Source organism: Sinohyriopsis cumingii, chromosome 16, assembly GCF_028554795.1.
Source record: "Sinohyriopsis cumingii isolate HCF-2022 chromosome 16, ASM2855479v2, whole genome shotgun sequence".
Taxonomy (NCBI): Eukaryota; Metazoa; Mollusca; class Bivalvia; order Unionida; family Unionidae; genus Sinohyriopsis; species Sinohyriopsis cumingii.
In genome coordinates this window covers 45,578,089-45,596,439 of record NC_142976.1, presented here as the reverse complement: position 1 = coordinate 45,596,439, position 18,351 = coordinate 45,578,089, and the positions used below count along the sequence as shown (strand labels likewise).

The following is an 18,351-nucleotide window of genomic DNA, read 5'->3' as shown; positions in this document are numbered from 1 at the left end:
AAGAAGCAACTTTTTATCTAATTTAAGTCCATTCTAAGGACGATACGACTAAAGCAGCAACATTTTATCTAATTTAAGTCCATTCTATGGACGATACGACTAAAACAGTAACATTTTATCTAATTAAAGTCCAGTATAAGGACGATACGACTAAAACAGTAATATTTTATATAATTTAAGTCCATTCTAAGGACGATACGACTAAAACAGTAACATCTTGTTTAATTAATGTTGATTCTAATAGTGATACGATTGAAATAGCAACGTATGTGTTAATTTAAAATTCTTTAACCCGTTCTAGCATAAATTTATAATATATGCATTGTTCATCAAAATGTGTTTTGTTGTTGTTGTTATTTGATTTGGACCTCCAGCATGAGAATATACATCTTAAGTTCCAACGGAATACGTAAATATTTATCTTTCTACTCTGTACTGTATCCATGTTTGGTTTTTACATTAATCAGATCAAACATCATTATAAGTAATATTTAAATAGGTACCTTTCATTACAACCACTACTACTACTACTACTATTACTACTAAAATAATAATAATAATAATTATAATAATAAAAGGAAGAACAAAAAAATAGAAGGAGAAGAAGAAGAATGACCTTTATTTGCACATTTGGTCATCAAAAACCTATCTGCCTTGTGGTCCTCAATATTTGTAACAGGTTGTTTTAAAAAGTAATCACTTACACACACTCAAATATACTCACACAGATTAAAAATAAATTTATATATGTACTTACACTCAGGTATGCTCGCACACGTATTCACACAGATTAAAAATGAATTTATACATGTACTTACACACATTCAGGTATGTTCGCACATATACTCACACAGATTAAAAATGAATTTATATATGTACTTACAGAACACTCAGGTATGTTCGCACATGTACTCACACAGATTAAAAATGAATTTATATATGTACTTACACACACTCAGGTATGTTTGTAAATATACTCACACAGATTAAAAATGAATTTCTATATGTACTTACACACACTCAGGTATGCTCGCACACGTACTCACACAGATTAAAAATGAATTTATATATGTACTTACACACACTCAGAAATGTTCGTACAGGTACTCACACAGATTAAAAATGAATTTATATATGTACTTACACACACTCAGGAATGTTCGTACAGGTACTCACACAGATTAAAAATGAATTTATATATGTACTTACACACACTCAGGTATGTTAGCACACGTACTCAGCAGATTACATGCAGCTATAGTGGTCAATGGGTACATATATGGACAAGACAATATTCACAGATAAAAACAAGAAAGATTTTATAAAATCATTAGAGAAAATATGAGTCTTTTGTAAAAGCAAAGATGATTTTATAAAATCATTAGAGAAAATATAAGTATTTTGTAACGGCAAAGATGATTTTATAAAATCAATATAGAAAATAGGAGTATTTTGTAACGGTAAAGATGCGTGTAGTACTGCGCTGTGTTCAGATTTCATTTATATAATGAATGACGTGTACAATGTTCAATAAAACGTTGAATTGTTTTTTAAGTTGTGTGACTCCCGTAACAGAACAATTAATATGCTTCTTTTAAGTATGTAATAAAAACGTTATTGACTAAGAATTTTAAAAAATTTGGGCCCATGTTCTTGTAACATAGAATGCCTCACAAATTCGGGTTTCCTTCGTTATGTGATCTCGGGTCCAATATTCATTTTCAAAACTGAGGTAATAACTTATACCACCGACGAGCGCTTCACTCCATCTATTGGGTATCATATATTAGGTATCACTTTTCATAAATCTTCAAATTCATCAAATGAAGGTCCCATACTTGTTATTACATGGTGCCGAGGAAACAAAACACATTTTAATTTGCCTCCCTGTTACGGATCACTGCCATCTCACCTCTGCCTGCGTGGGTTCGAGTCTCGGATTCAGCCAATGTCGGTATGTGAGAAAGCTTGCCAGTAGCTTCTCGTGGGTCGGTGGTTCTTTCGGGGTTTTCCCGGGTTCTTCCTCCACCATTAATACTGGCCGCCATGTATAGCCTATCGTGTGCTGCAAAATGGCGTTAAACACTACAACAACAAAATTTTAATTTGCTCCACATTTCTGTAAACGTAATGCTACTGCACGATGCTGAGCATTAGAGTTGTGACGTCACGTTAAAACACTAAAGTCCTGACCATGTAATATGATGAAATATCACACATCACGTGATGTTCCTTTCAACGAAATACCATCTCTCGCTGAAATACGGTGATAACACGTACGATATATTTAACAGCCGCAATTGATAGATCGCCGTATGTCACTCCCACTCTAATAAGCACTGATTTGATGGACCGCCCATCAGGAATATGGTCCCCAAACTTAAGGGCATCACAAGATTTCATTCGCACTGGCAGTTTGTCGGACTAATCAGTCACCTATTCGAATGTCTATATGCATATACATACTTACCTACCTACCCACCCACCAACCCCACCCCCCACACATCCATCCATACATACATACATACGTACATACATACATACATACATACAGACGCACACACACATACCTACCTACCTACCCACCCACCCACCTACACACACACACACACAAATACATACATACATACATACATTCATATATACATACATACATACATATACATACACACACACACACACACACATACATACATACATACATACATACATACATGCATACATACATACACACACACATGCATACATACATACATACATACATACATACATACATACATACATACATACGTACATACGTACATGCATACATACATACATACATACATACATACATGCATAGATACATACATACATACAATATATACATACAACCTACCTACCTACCTACCTACTCACCTACCTACCTACCTACCTACCTACCTACATACATACATACGTACATACATACATACATACATACATAAATACATACATACATATATACATACATACATACACACATACATACATACATATATACATACATACATACATATGCATACATACAGACAGACAGACAGACAGACAGACATGCATACATACATACATACATACATTCATAAAATACATACATACAACCTACCTACCTACCTACCTACCTACCTACATACATACATGCATACAATACCTACATACGTACGTACGTACCTACCTACCTACATACATACATACATACACACACACACACACTCACTCACTCACTCGCTCGCTCACTCACTCACGCACGCACGCACGCACACACACACATCCGTCCATCCATCCATCCATACCTACATACATACCTACGTACATACATACATACATACAATACATACATACATACCTTGTTGTTGTTGTTGGGTTTAACGCCATTTTTCAGCACACGATAGGCTATACATGGCGGCCAGTATTAAAGGTGGAGGAAGAACCCGGGAAAACCCCAGAAAGATCCACCGACCCTCGAGAAGCTACTGGCAAGCTTTCTCACATATCCACATTGGACATACCTACCTACCTACCTACGTACCTACCTACCTACCTACCTACCTACCTACCTACATACATACATACATACATACATGCATACATACATACATACATGCATGCATGCATGCATGCATGCATACATACATACATAAATACCTACCTACCTACCTACCTACCTACCTACCTACATACATACATGTATATTGTGTCTCATAATCTTATGATACGTATAATATGTATGTTAGTAACCTGATATAATCTTTGTTGAAGAGGTAATTAAGTCATTTAGACAGTCAGTCATAGATAAATGCATGCACACACGCATACGCGCAAACAAGTATATATGCATAAATGCATGTGTCATATGAAAAGAACTACATATGGAATTACACTGTTATAATTTTTCCATTTTCTTTTCGTTGCTATCTCGAACTTAAAGTTAAGCACATAACAATATTGACGTATTAACTTTTCGAAATATTATCATCATCAAGCAACTGTTAAAAGATCAGTGCCATGCTCAGTCAAATGATTGCAGATTTGCATAATTGCAGGTATTGAGATATTTCGTTTTGTCAATACGGTAGCTGACACAGTATTACTATTGGATTTTTGTCACTTTTCTGTTCTATTTTATGATCTTGTATTATCCTGAATTTGATTAATCTGATGTAATCTCTGTTGAAGAGGAAATAAAGTCATACATACATACATACATACATACATACATACATACATACAAACATACATACATACATACATACATACATACATACATACATACATACATACATACATACATACAAACATACATACATACATACATACATACATACATACATACATACATACATACATACATACATACGAAACACACATATAGTATATATAACCAGAGATAACACAAATATAATGCGAAGAGCGCGTTTATTAACTTAAGCGAAAATCCTTTCTCTTGGGATGAATGACTTTGTAACGATCTATATACAACATTAACTACTCGCCTATCGGACTTTTTTTCTTTCTTCTTTTTCATCAAACGTACATACTCGTCTCCATTATATGATGATCCTCTGTCTCTTTAAAAGTTATTAGCAGCGATGTGAACTCTGCAGTATTGTCTCAGACAGCCTGAGAAACTTTATTTTAAAAAAAAAACCGATTAGCATAACCATGTGTCCAAATGTACTTCATTTTCAGGGGATGTTCACCACCATAGAAAGATAGGGTATAAAACTGAATATAAACAATCCCCATTTTGAATCAATTTTTCTTCAATTAAACATACCGTACCAAAATACCTGTGATTTTTCAATAGCTACTGGTTTTTAGTTTATTTGGTTGATTGATTATTTTGTGCTAGGTTGGTTTTGAGTAGGAAATGAAGATTAACGAAAGATTTCTTCATGGTGATGAAAATACACGCTAGAATGTTTGTGTTACTCATGCATCTAGGCGTGAAAATCTAACTAACTCTCATCTTTCCACACAGGTGAGGGGATATGTTATATTCAGACCCTTTACAAACTATTAAATAGAACATGATGACTCTTTTAATCCGTGCAAATTGGAAGTCAGTGCGCAAAACGATTCTCATTCATGCCTATTGAATCAAAACTCACCACCCTAGAGGTAGAAATAGTCTCATCAAGTACTGCTATTGAAATGATGATGTTCCTCCGCGCTCGCGTGAAGTCCATCACAAAGACTGGAAATTAATTCACTTTGGATGAAAGCGATACGTCAGTAGGAATAATAATATCACCTGAAAACATCTGTGCACCGACCTTTCTGACATATTATAAATAGGACTTAGAAATGCAAAATCATGTATAGGGGTGAAGGTTTAAAAGGTAGAGGCTGATTCTACCAGACATGGGTAAAACTTCGAACTTCATTCACCGGTTGTTAGGCGCAACAAACAGTGCTATTAGCAATGGATTATTTCCTATTGGTTCAATTATAATCAAAATTGTATTTGTTTACTGTAACCAGTCACGGAAAAAGGCACGTGGTACATTATGCATTGTGTATATAATATTTATGTCAAAGAAGGGATAATATCTAAAAATCGTGAAATTATATCAGTATAATTGTAGTAAAAGCTCATACGGCACGGTTCTAAAAATATCTTTTCGGTATGGGATAGAAGAAATTGTTATGAAAGGGAGTTTTTACATGCTTTGCACTGTACCGTCTCTGATTAAAGGGGATTATCGATATACCGATCGCTGTGTGAAAGTAAAATTCCAGAAAGAAAAGTTTTCGAACATCGTAACAACATACGACTGCAAGTAATGAACTATAACCCCCACCCTGATTAAACCACTAATTAGATATTATATATTGAGTAAGCAACTAATTGGATATTAGAGTTAAATCAAGATAAATATCGCTTCCGAATTTAGAGATGGAAACGTGAGGATGCTTTCAGTTCACTGAAGGACAAATACAATTTTGTGTTTCTTGAAATGAAGTTTCACAAGTTATAAGTAGATGAAATTACACACACGTACACACGCACAAACTGACGCGTATTTGAAGGAGTACAACTGTAAAATGTTTATAACAAAATTGTGTGGTATAGATATATTGAATTATATAATCTGACATTATTATTAGTAATAGTATTAGTAGTAACAGTAGTCGTAATAGTAGTAATCTGTAATAAGTAGTGGCAAATATTTTGTGAGTTACGATTATGATTTATTTCAATATACTATACTGACGACTTTGATACAATTAAAAAAACAGATCCTTACTCTTTCTGTTTTATACACTCTGATTTTCAGACTTCACCCATGCCAGCTTGCCAAAATATAATTTTATTTACTTCGCAACTAATTGTACCGTATTCTGCTTACAGACCTTCCTGTATTTGTCAACAAAGAAGGAAAGATCGACTCACATCTTTCCTTTTCGTTTTAGTGAAATGTTGCAACAACGATAGCGGTACATTAATGTGAAAATAATAATCAATGTTGTAAAATATGCAACGTTTTTGTCTAAAGTACCTTCGTTTTGTTATCTCTGCAATTAAGTGTTTAGAAACTATAACAAAATCATTGCACATATCGTTTTGGGATATAAGTGGTAATTTATTGTCGTGAATAAGTAGGCTACCAACAATGGCATGCCCGTAGTTTGAATTTATCCTCACTGTCCATCCGATTACCTTTGCAGCACAACAACGTCTTGCTCTCTCTGATTTAAAGATTGACTCGAACGAGTTTAAGGTAATTCTGAATTGTGTATTGTCACTTATAATAAGACAAGTTGACTAAAACTCGTGTATAGAACTTGTACAGTTTTAGGAACTAGCACGTTTCTAGCAAACATTTTATAATAGAGTGTGATTTGTTTTCTCTTTCAACCTGTACAATCAAGGAACTTTGGCTGAGTTTTTAAAATTCTTCGGAGTATGATTCAATGTCGACTGAAGTGAGAACTATGACAACAGAATGTTTTATTCCATAAACTACAGCAGTGAATCTTTCACATTTATTAGCAGTGAAATGACTTAAATATCCCTCGTAGCTTTGCCCTCTTGTCCTCTTTTGATTTATCAAACAATATGTTGAACAGGACCTCCTGCCGTAAATCATTCCGCCTATCTGTACCATATTTTCACATTGTTCGTTTCATAGTTTAACGCCAATTGGATAATTGGCTAATCTCCTGCTAAAAGTTTCCCTTTCTTTGCAACCTATTCACAATAACGAGGCAATAATAACTGTTTATGCTATAATAACCGCCTGCTTGATCACTGTATCATGAAATGGTGTCATTCTGTGATCGATCGATTTGACTGTTCGTGTCTGGTGTGTATCTGGCTCCGCCCCCACCAACTACAACGCATGTTATTGGATTGTTTTCAGTTTAGAAAAGATTCCATTGGTCCTCATACCTGGTGCAGGCTGTCGAAGATATCGCATGACAAAGTCACATTAACTTCTTCTCAGGGACAGTAAACAAATCAACGGATAACGTAGTATGTAATTTGCAAGTAAATCATTATCACTGTCATTATCATTTCTGGAGTCAATAAGGACTGCAAATCCAAGGACGATGTCAGAGTATAAAACGGAAGAACGCTACCCACGTTTCAGTTAAGTGGCTTGCCATCTTCAGAAAGGAAACAAACATATGTATTATGTTAAACACTTTGTCAACACATTTCAGATTGTCAAGCTCGTCTTGAAAATCAGCGAGGATAGCTTTTGCTCGCTTCCTATTCATTTGGTGGATGTATGAAATAATTTGCATAAAACAATTATTTCATGATCGGATAGATATTCCGTGTCTGGTAGTGAACAGCAGCAAAGTGCGATCAGTGCATTAAATCTGAATACATTTTAACTTCAAGAAACACAGAAACAAAATAAACTGCGAAAATAGATACAAGGTGTTAGATACTGTTAGGTATAATGAATGGACAGATAATTCTCATTCTGAAATTAAAGTAAAAGAAAGGCGCAAGGACGCGAAGACAGAAAAGCTGCAGAAGGACAGATAACAAATGTGTCAAGCCAAGGGCGATATTCAATACAAAGAGTGGAAAAACAAAAGCAATACAATGATTCAAAATCCAAGAAATTCGACAAATGCGAACATGACTCCTGAAGAATCACGTATGCTTTCTGAAGGTGATGAACATGTGGACATTGAAAATGATTTTGAGGATACAAAGGTTGGCTGTAAACTAGACAACGTCACAAAGTATAAGGAAGCGGATAAATCACGAATGCACAGCAACAAGTTGAAAAAAGATTTTGCCGATAAGAGGGATGTCATAATGTCACACTGTAATTCTAAATATAGTGCAAAACCATCGTTTCTAATCACTGACATATTGGGAAATAAAGACAAAGACAGTGCTAAAGATGAAGAATTCAATTCATGCAACAGAAATCCTAGATATTCTTCTCATGAGTTACAAAACAAGACAAGGAGCAGAAGTTCGTCACCAGCATATTCAGATGACGGTAAGTTATAACATGTAGAAATCTGAACATCTATCAGTGTCAGGCGTTATGCCCATGCCTGTCTGTCTGTCTGTCTGTATGTATGTATGTATGTATGTATGTATGTATATATGTATGTGTGTATGTGTATGTATGTATGTGTAAGTATGTATGTTTTCTTTATTGCAGATTTAAGATGCAATTTAAGTGAACAACATGTCTTTTTGTTAACTGAAATAAATGCTTTGTTCAGAAATCGAATTTCCTTAGTAATTTTTAATTTGTTGTTATTTAGCTATCCAAAGCCAGATTAGTTTTTATCCTTGTTTTATATTTTTGTTATAAAACAGATACAATACATACTTACATACTCGGCAAAATTGTAAGCAAACACTGCACACGTGTATCTTAATTGTTTATATGATAAAATTACAGCTACTTATACGAAATAAATGTACAAATGTTTGCATACCTAATGTCAGCTACGTAATAATCATAATATAAAAGTCTTCATAAACTATATGCAAGTCACTAAAGAGTGTGTACGATTATGACCTGTGTATAGTTTTCAGGACAATTAACTATATGAAGTTTGTAGGACTAGAAAACAATACACTTGCAAATCGTCCCATACACCGTAATATTTATGCGCGGCAACAATTTCGAATCGATGACTTTTATGTGATCTTTGCTTTATTTTGGGAGTTTTTGATTTTGTCTTATATTTCTAGGTTTTGTACTTATTCAGCTTTTTTCTTCTTGGTTTGTACATGCTCTGATTTGTGTTTTTATTTGGGGTGTATACATGTGTACATTTGTGTCATCTTTCTTTGTTTTACACACATTCAACATTTTTTTTAACGCTAATCATTTACATCAAGTTTTACACTTTAGATACAATTTTCTTTTGCCATGAATCCATTGCTCCAGGAACGAACAGACGTAACCATTACGGCAGCAGAAGACAATGTAGTGTGTATCTGTTTCAAAAACCATCTTTGCAATCAATTCCTTCCACTGTTCTGTATCGAAACGTCATCTTGTTCATATCCAATAACAAATTTATGGAGGAAGCAGGTAACAAAATCGTAGCTCATTAGTATTAATTACACTGATAGAGAGCTGTAACATACTTCTAGTTTAGTACAATACAAGTGATGTTACTGAGCCCGCCTCTATCACATTTAGGATCATTGATTTGTGACCCTTTCTGGCGACGACAGATCGTACCTCTGGAGCAGTTTTATGGTCGTAAAGCTCTGTAAAATGTACACAATATATAGTGTACTTTAATCGAAGAATTCCTGCGATAGCATCGTGTTCTTTGTTTCAACACATCTCTCAGAGTCATCCTTCATTCTTCTTGAAATGTTGTTGCTATACCTTCTAATGGAAATCTCTCATTCGTATCGTCACCCTATCTGTGTGGTTGCAAGGCCGCTCTGATCGATGCAGTGATTACTGAAGTTTCAAGTTATGTCTTTGCAATAATTGAAACAAAAGAAGATTCTTATCCAACGCTCCATATTAACAAATCTGAATTGCAGGTCCATTCGATTGTTAGTGGGATATTATGAACTTGCAAAACTCTGATTGAGTGATAACTTATATCGATTTAAAATTGTTTAACCCTTCTAACTCAAGATTAGGAAACATTTCCACGGGTGATGACCATGAAAAGCATGGTGACAATGTCATTAGGCGCTGTTGTAACAGATACATTGAAATGTATGACTGTTAACAATAGTCACAGAACAGTCTTAAACCTGTATACGATTTTCAACACAAGATTAACATAACAATGACAAGAGATTTGTTACTTTATCGCAAACCACTTTGAAGAATAAGTCATTGGTGTTCAAGAATATGTGAGTTAACTGATAAGTTAGTAAACAACAATACAACACATCCCGCTGGAAATATGAGTTACATTATGTCAAGCTACGAAGACTATTGAAATTTCATGGTCAATTATTTTCAAGGTGGCTTAAATTTTACAAATAAAACTTTGAAGAAACTGACGAAAGGTATGACACAAAATTGAAGTGCATGAAAGTAAGTGTGAGTTAACAAAGATGCAACTGTATTGAGAAGTTATAAATACATGTTATATGCTGTACCGTGTCCTGTGACGAAACAGCGCATTGACATTGTTGTTTGAAAGACGTCGTAACCAGTTCACCTTATTTTAAAGTAAATATGTTCCATTTTTCATTTGGACTTTTCTGTTGAATATTTGGGAAGGTGTACATTTTATGTACTGTTATTTAACCATTTTTTGGTTTGGACTTTTTTGTTGACTATGTGTTTGAAGGTAGACTTTTATCTGCTGTTATTTTCCCATTTTTCCCAGGGCTTTATCATGCTACTATGTTCCCAACCTCCAAATATAAAATATCTCTGTCAAGTAAATTGAAATGTATGATGATAGAAATCAGCGTTTGGAACTTTGCTATAACTGGTTTAGTACACAATATTATTCTATATGGAGCGAAGATCACTATCTAACTTGTTTTAAGTATACAAGATTTGAATGTAGGTAAATTATATTTAAAGAGACAATATAACTGTTATATTTTCCACAGCAGTAGCTGGAAAATCTGAAAAATGCTATAAAACATTATGCTGAGAAAGGTTAATAAGGATAGACTAATAGAATTAATATTAATAGACCCATTATATATATATATATATATATATATATATATATATATATATATATATATATATATATATATATATATATAGAGCAATAACTTCAATTACTTTCTTATCTTACAGAAGATGAAGCAAGTTCTGTATCTCCGGATGCCAATACTTCACATTTATCATCGAAATGCAAAAAACCACGAAAGGCAAGAACTGCTTTTACCGACCATCAGCTAAACAGTTTAGAAAAGACTTTCGAAAGACAGAAGTACCTCAGTGTCCAGGATCGCATGGAGCTTGCTGCGAAACTGAATTTAACGGACACACAAGTGAAGACGTGGTACCAGAACAGAAGGTAAGCATTAGTCCTCTAGAATACAGTTATAATTAATTATACACACATAACAGACACCAAACATCGGTCTCTTATAATATAATTAATTATACACACATAACAGACACCAAACATCGGTCTCTTATAATATAGTTATAACTAATTATACACACATAACAGACACCAAACATCGATCTCTTATAATATAGTTATAATTAATTATACACACATAACAGACACCAAACATCGGTCTCTTATAATATAGTTATAATTAATTATACACACATAACAGACACCAAACATCGGTCTCTTATAATATAGTTATAATTAATTATACACACATTACAGACTCCAAACATCGGTCTCTTATAATACAGGTATAAATAATTATAGACACATAACAAACTCCAAGCATTGGTCACTTATAATACAGTTATAGTTAATTATATACACATAACATAATCCAAGCATTGGTCTCTTATGACGCAGTTATAATTACTTATAGACACATAACAGGCACCAAACATCGGTCTCTTATATTACAGGTATAAATAATTATAGACACATAACAAACTCCAAGAATTGGTCACTTATAATACAGTTATAATTAATTATAGACACATAACATGGAACCAAACATCGGTCTCTTATAATACAGTTATAATTAATTGTAGACACATTGCAGATTCCTGATTTGCATATGTAAGGATATATATGATAAGACTCACATTAACAAACGATTCCACGAAAAAAGAATGTCCAGAACTTCCCGCCGAAATGTTACTGTGCGATAAAATCACACTATTTTTTAGCACAAAACTATTTTGCTTGCCAAAAATATTTAGGATTATGGCTTGGTATAAAATTCATGTTTTCTGACTAGGGTTTGGCCTCGCCATCGTGCAGTATCATATTATACTGAATTACTACTTTTTAATTAATTCTTTCTAATGATCATTTCTGAGCTCATATTTTGTTATAAGTTGAACAGTTTGGACAATAAAGCTATGCAAGCCACAAATTTAAGGTGATGGTTGCTGTATATTATATCTTTCTTCCATATTTCTCTGACATGAGGTGTTAGCGTATGAAATATGACATCAAGGTTGCATTGACCTTTGCAACATCTCGTACCTCTTCACTACTTGTAATCGGATTATATAAATTGTTCAAATGATTATTTTAATCAAGTTATTTATTGTAGAAAACAGAACTCATGTTTGACCTTTCCATCGTGTAATTATAGAAAACAAACTAAGGTTTGGCCTCTCCATCATGCAATGTCATATCACATTGAATTTTAATATCTGCTACTAAAAAACATGGCGATAATTATAAAGCATTTTATCAGATCCCACAGGCACAGGTAATGAAAAGCGAAAGATCAATTTTTAACTGAGTAATTTATCTCACGCTGCCTCGGGGAATTGCCGATAAAACCATCATTATGATTGCTCCTTGAGGATTACCTGTCTTTCAAACATATGGTGTGAAAATTTTTGTCATTAATTCTGCTTGATATATCACAGATATCAGGACACCAGATGGGCATTTTGGGTTTATGTTAGTTTTAATTAACATGAAAGAAACATAATCGCAGGTAAAGCAGGCAATGTACCAGAAGAACATCTAAGTCAAACGTGGATTTTGAAAACGAGCTTTGTCCACTCCGATTGCACCAAAGTGTTTCATTTCTTTGTCCATTCAGATTGCACCAGCGCGTTTCATATTGAGTCAATAGTCATTTTTTACTAAATGTTATATATATATTTATATGACATGAATCGCATAGGCTGACTTAAATTATGGAACTATGACACAAATGTAAAATAATATTCTTGACTTAAATTATGCAACTAGGACACAAATATGTAAAGACAAATATTACTGTCTTAAAATATGCAACTAGGACACAACAATGTAAAATGTAAACTTTAAAAGTCACTTGAACAAGAGAAAAGCATTATACAATGGAGGGAAAAAATACAATGCCATCATGTGTGGCACATCAGCAAAATAATAATAATAATAATAATAATAATAATAATAATAATAGTAGTATAAAAAGGGATCATGCTATTATTACTTGGTACAAGATATATAAGAAATTCTAATTTTCATAGGATCCAGGGATATCACGTTTTGCACTGTTGGTGTATATATTGTAGATTTAGTTGTCTTTATGTGTGTGTAAGTAGATCTAGCTGTCTTTATGTGTGTGTAAGTAGATCTAGTTGTCTTTATGTGTGTGTAAGTAGATTTAGTTGTCTTTATGTGTGTGTAAGTAGATCTAGTTGTCTTTATGTGTGTAAGTAGATTTAGTTGTCTTTATGTGTGTGTAAGTAGATCTAGTTGTCTATATATGTGTGTAAGTAGATTTAGTTGTCTTTATGTGTGTGTAAGTAGATCTAGTTGTCTTTATGTGTGTGTAAGTAGATTTAGTTGTCTTTATGTGTGTGTAAGTACATATAGCAATCTGTAAGTGTAAGTATATATAGTTGTCTGTATGTGTGTGTAAGTAGATATAACAATCTGCAAGTATAAGTATATATAGCTGTCTGTATGTGTGTGTAAGTAGATATAGCAATCTGCAAGTATAAGTATATATAGCTGTCTGTATGTGTGTGTAAGTAGATATAGCAATCTGTAAGTGTAAGTATATATATATAGCAATCTGTAAGTGTAAGTATATATATAGCAATCTGTAAGTATAAGTATATATAGTTGTCTTTATGTGTGTGTAAGTAGATATAGCAATCTGTAAGTGTAAGTATATATTGTTGTCTGTATGTGTGTGTAAGTAGATATAGCAATCTGTAAGTATAAGTATATATAGTTGTCTTTATGTGTGTGTAAGTAGATATAGCAATCTGTAAGTGTAAGTATATATAGTTGTCTGTATGTGTGTGTAAGTAGATATATCAATCTGTAAGTGTAAGTATATATAGTTGTCTGTATGTGTGGATGTTTGTTTGTGAACGTGTTATTGCAACACCAACAACCAAGGATTCAAACGATCTATAAGTATTCAAAATAAAACAGTACAATATGCATCTAGTCTTACAAATTATAACTATGCAATACAAAAATGTACAATATATATCTAGTCATATAAATTATAACTATGCAATACAAAACACTACAATATGCATCAAGTCATACATTTTAGAACTATGCATCACAAAACAGTACAATATGCATATAGTCATACAAATTATAACTATGTAATACGAAACAGTACAATATGCATCTAGTCGTACAAATCATAACTATGCAATACAAAATGCATCTAGGCATACAAATTATAACTATGCAATACAATATTGTACAATATGTATATAGTCATACATTTTAGAACTATGGAATACAAAACAGTACAATATGCATCTAGGCATACAAATTGTAACTATGCAATACAAAACAGTACAATATGCATCTAGTCAAACAAATTATAACTATGCAATACAAAACAGTACAATATGAATCTAGTCATACAAATTATAACTATGCAATACGAAACAGTACAATATGCATCTAGTCAAACAAATTGTAACTATGCAATAGAAAACAGTACAATATGCATCTAGTCAAACAAATTTTAACTATGCAATACAAAACAGTACAAGATGCATCTAGTCAAACAAATTATAAATATGCAATGCAAAACAGTACAATATGCATCTAGTCAAACAAATTGTAACTATGCAATACAAAACAGTACAATATGCATCTAGTCAAACAAATTATAACTATGCAATACAAAACAGTACAAGATGCATCTAGTCAAACAAATTATAACTATGCAATACAAAACAGTACAATATGAATCTAGTCATACAAATTATAACTGCAATACGAAACAGTACAATATGCATCTAGTCAAACAAATTATAACTATGCAATACAAAACAGTACAAGATGCATCTAGTCAAACAAATTATAACTATGCAATGGAAAACAGTACAATATGCATCTAGTCAAACAAATTGTAACTATGCAATACAAAACAGTACAATATGCATCTAGTCAAACAAATTATAACTATGCAATACAAAACAGTACAATATGCATCTAGTCAAACAAATTGTAACTATGCAATACAAAACAGTACAATATGCATATGGTCATGTATATTATAACTGTGATACTGTATGCAATATAAAATAGCAAAATATGTATCTAGTCAAAATATGATTCTTTACATCAGTCCATAAAAATAAGAAACTGGAACATTCTCAGTAATTCTTTGAAAACTACGGAAATCTTCAATTATCATGTCTATCACATATGTTTATGCGTTATGTAGAACCAAATTATATTAAATCTGTCTGTCCAATTCCAGAACCAAATGGAAGCGTCAGACGGCAGTGGGTCTCGAGCTATTGGCAGAAGCTGGAAGCTACGCAAGCATGCACCGAATGTTGCAACCCAGTCCATATTGGAGTTCATACGTACCCCACTCATCTTCGCACAATTTACTCTCAAACATCGACAGTTTGTACTACCGGCACGGAACATCTCCACTTTCTTCCCATCGTCATTTGGTTCCTCGAATGTATATACCCGGCATGAGTCATCTAGCGCCCCCACTTTGAAAATCTGTAACGGAACTGTTGCATTGTCTTCCGTAAGGGAAAGGAAGTAGGAACTTCAGTCGAAAGTTAGAACAGATACAAGAAGAAACTACAAGAACGTAAGCCGTGAACGATTTAAAGTTGCAAGAGAAAAAGTGTCCAATTACAGGAAAGTGTCCAAATACAGGAAAGTGTCCAATTATAGGAAAGAGTTCAATTATAGGAAAGAGTCCTATTATAGGAAAGAGTCCAATTATAGGAAAGTGTCCAATGTAAATTAATTAAAAATGAAAGACAAAACATTTTCAAGGATTTCAACAGGCCGCATCGTATCTGATGCATGTGATTTAATTTTATATCAAATACTGACCAGCTGGCTGGTCTGGATTTAACAAGAAAATATCCTCAAGACAATAAACGTATCGATCAGGAATGTTCTTCAAAACCATCATGCAAAGAATATACTATTAATGACCTATAAAAAGATGCATTTCCTAATGTGTATTGCTTAAATGATTTCCTAATGTGTATTGCTTAATTGCTGCGCAATTTTTGACGCACACTATTTCCAATAAATTGATGAAAATGTTATATTCAAAGTATGTACACACTGCCATTTTATTTTTTTGTAGTCATTTAATCAATGACAAATGATCATATGGCATATTGTTCCTGAGGGTAGACGTTCATACTGGTAGACGTTACCGTTCATACTGGTAGACTTTAATATTGGTATACATTTATACTAGTATTGTTAAAACTTCTTTAAAAAAAATTATAATTTTTATCACATTGATATAGGGCTGTCGATCATAACTTTAACCTGTAGCTAAAAGGTACACGCATTTGTCAGGGATGATTTCTTATGTAAATATATTTAGAAGAATTATTGAGAGAAGTATTGGGAATTGGGATGACTAACGGTTTCTTACAATTAGTATGCAAGGCTGAGGGCAGACCTTAATGGGGATGGATATATTATGTTGCTAAACATTCACAGTTCTTAGAAAATTATTAAAGAGTCAAATGCAAATGAAACAATACTAAATGTTGGTAATAGAAATTACATCGGATGTCTTTAAATAAGTATCAAGTGTAAACGAGATTTAACACATTTTCCTTAGTTCCTCGAAATCAAACGTCACAACTAATTATAACTGAACATGTGTTCATGCTTTGAACAGAATGATATAAATGTTTGATAGTGTTTCCTTTGAAGTCTCAATTTGTGACAATTTAAACTATATCAAAGATAAAACATATTGGATAAAATAACATCAGGAAGTTTATCAACAATTTAGTATGATAACGTACAGCAGCATATAGACATACGGCTTCAGAGAGGAAATTTTTAATTCGTGCATTGTAACGCATTTACTAAAAGGGAACATTTGACCTTAAATTTCAGGTTCTATATGCAACTGCGAACAAAGAAAGCATTTATAGAGCTTTCAGGCATTTTTGAACAACATTTTAAAGCCATTGCCAAGGTTTATGAAATTTAGAAACTGATACATGTGCAATTCTCTTTTCACATTTAGCTAAGACATTTTCATAGTTTGCTTTTAAAGATTTTTATGTGTCCATGTTCTCTTCATATAAATGTTCATGTTCCAACAAGTAGTGAATTAAATGCAATTTTAAATCTGTTATCGTTCTTCGGCTTTTACTTACCATTTGTTGCAATAGATGCTATATATTTGATAAAGATGACATGCACGTTAAATAAAGATGACATGTATATTAGATAAAGATGGCATACATATTACATTATAATAACATTTTATAGAAATTGTCGACCGGTTTTAATTACAACAGATGAAAGTTACGTTCATCACAAACTCTTTCTCCTTAAACCAGTTCGCACTTTCACACACATTTATAATTCACACACAAATATATTTCACACATAATTATATTTCACACAAAGTAATATTTCACACATAGTTATATTTCACACATATTTATATTTCACACATAGTTATATTTCACACATAGTTATATTTCACACACATACATAGTTATATTTCACACACATACATTATTATATTTCACAAATAGTCATATTTCACACATATTTATATTTCACACATAGTTATATTTCACATAGTTATATTCCACACATTGTTTTATTTCACAAACAGTCATACTTCACACATATTTATATTTTACACAGAGTTATATTTCACACATAGTTAAATTTCACACGTAGTTATATTTCGCACATAGTTATATTTCACACATAGTTATGTATCGCTCGAAAGAAGAAATTACGATTAGTAGCTACTCTAATGACTGCATACAATGAGGCTACAATAATGAC

General features: G+C 32.8%; 1 protein-coding gene across 1 annotated transcript; it reads left to right on the top strand.

Annotated features, from left to right (window-relative positions):
- The first annotated feature begins 7,524 nt into the window (after nucleotides 1-7,524).
- Nucleotides 7,525-17,678, top strand: LOC149780346 (uncharacterized). Its single transcript, XM_089937226.1, has 3 exons — nucleotides 7,525-8,492; nucleotides 11,253-11,475; nucleotides 15,797-17,678. Exons 1-3 carry the CDS (start codon nucleotides 8,027-8,029, stop codon nucleotides 16,047-16,049), a joined length of 942 nt encoding a protein of 313 aa, XP_089793352.1. The 5' UTR covers nucleotides 7,525-8,026; the 3' UTR covers nucleotides 16,050-17,678.
- Nucleotides 17,679-18,351: the final 673 nt, after the last annotated feature.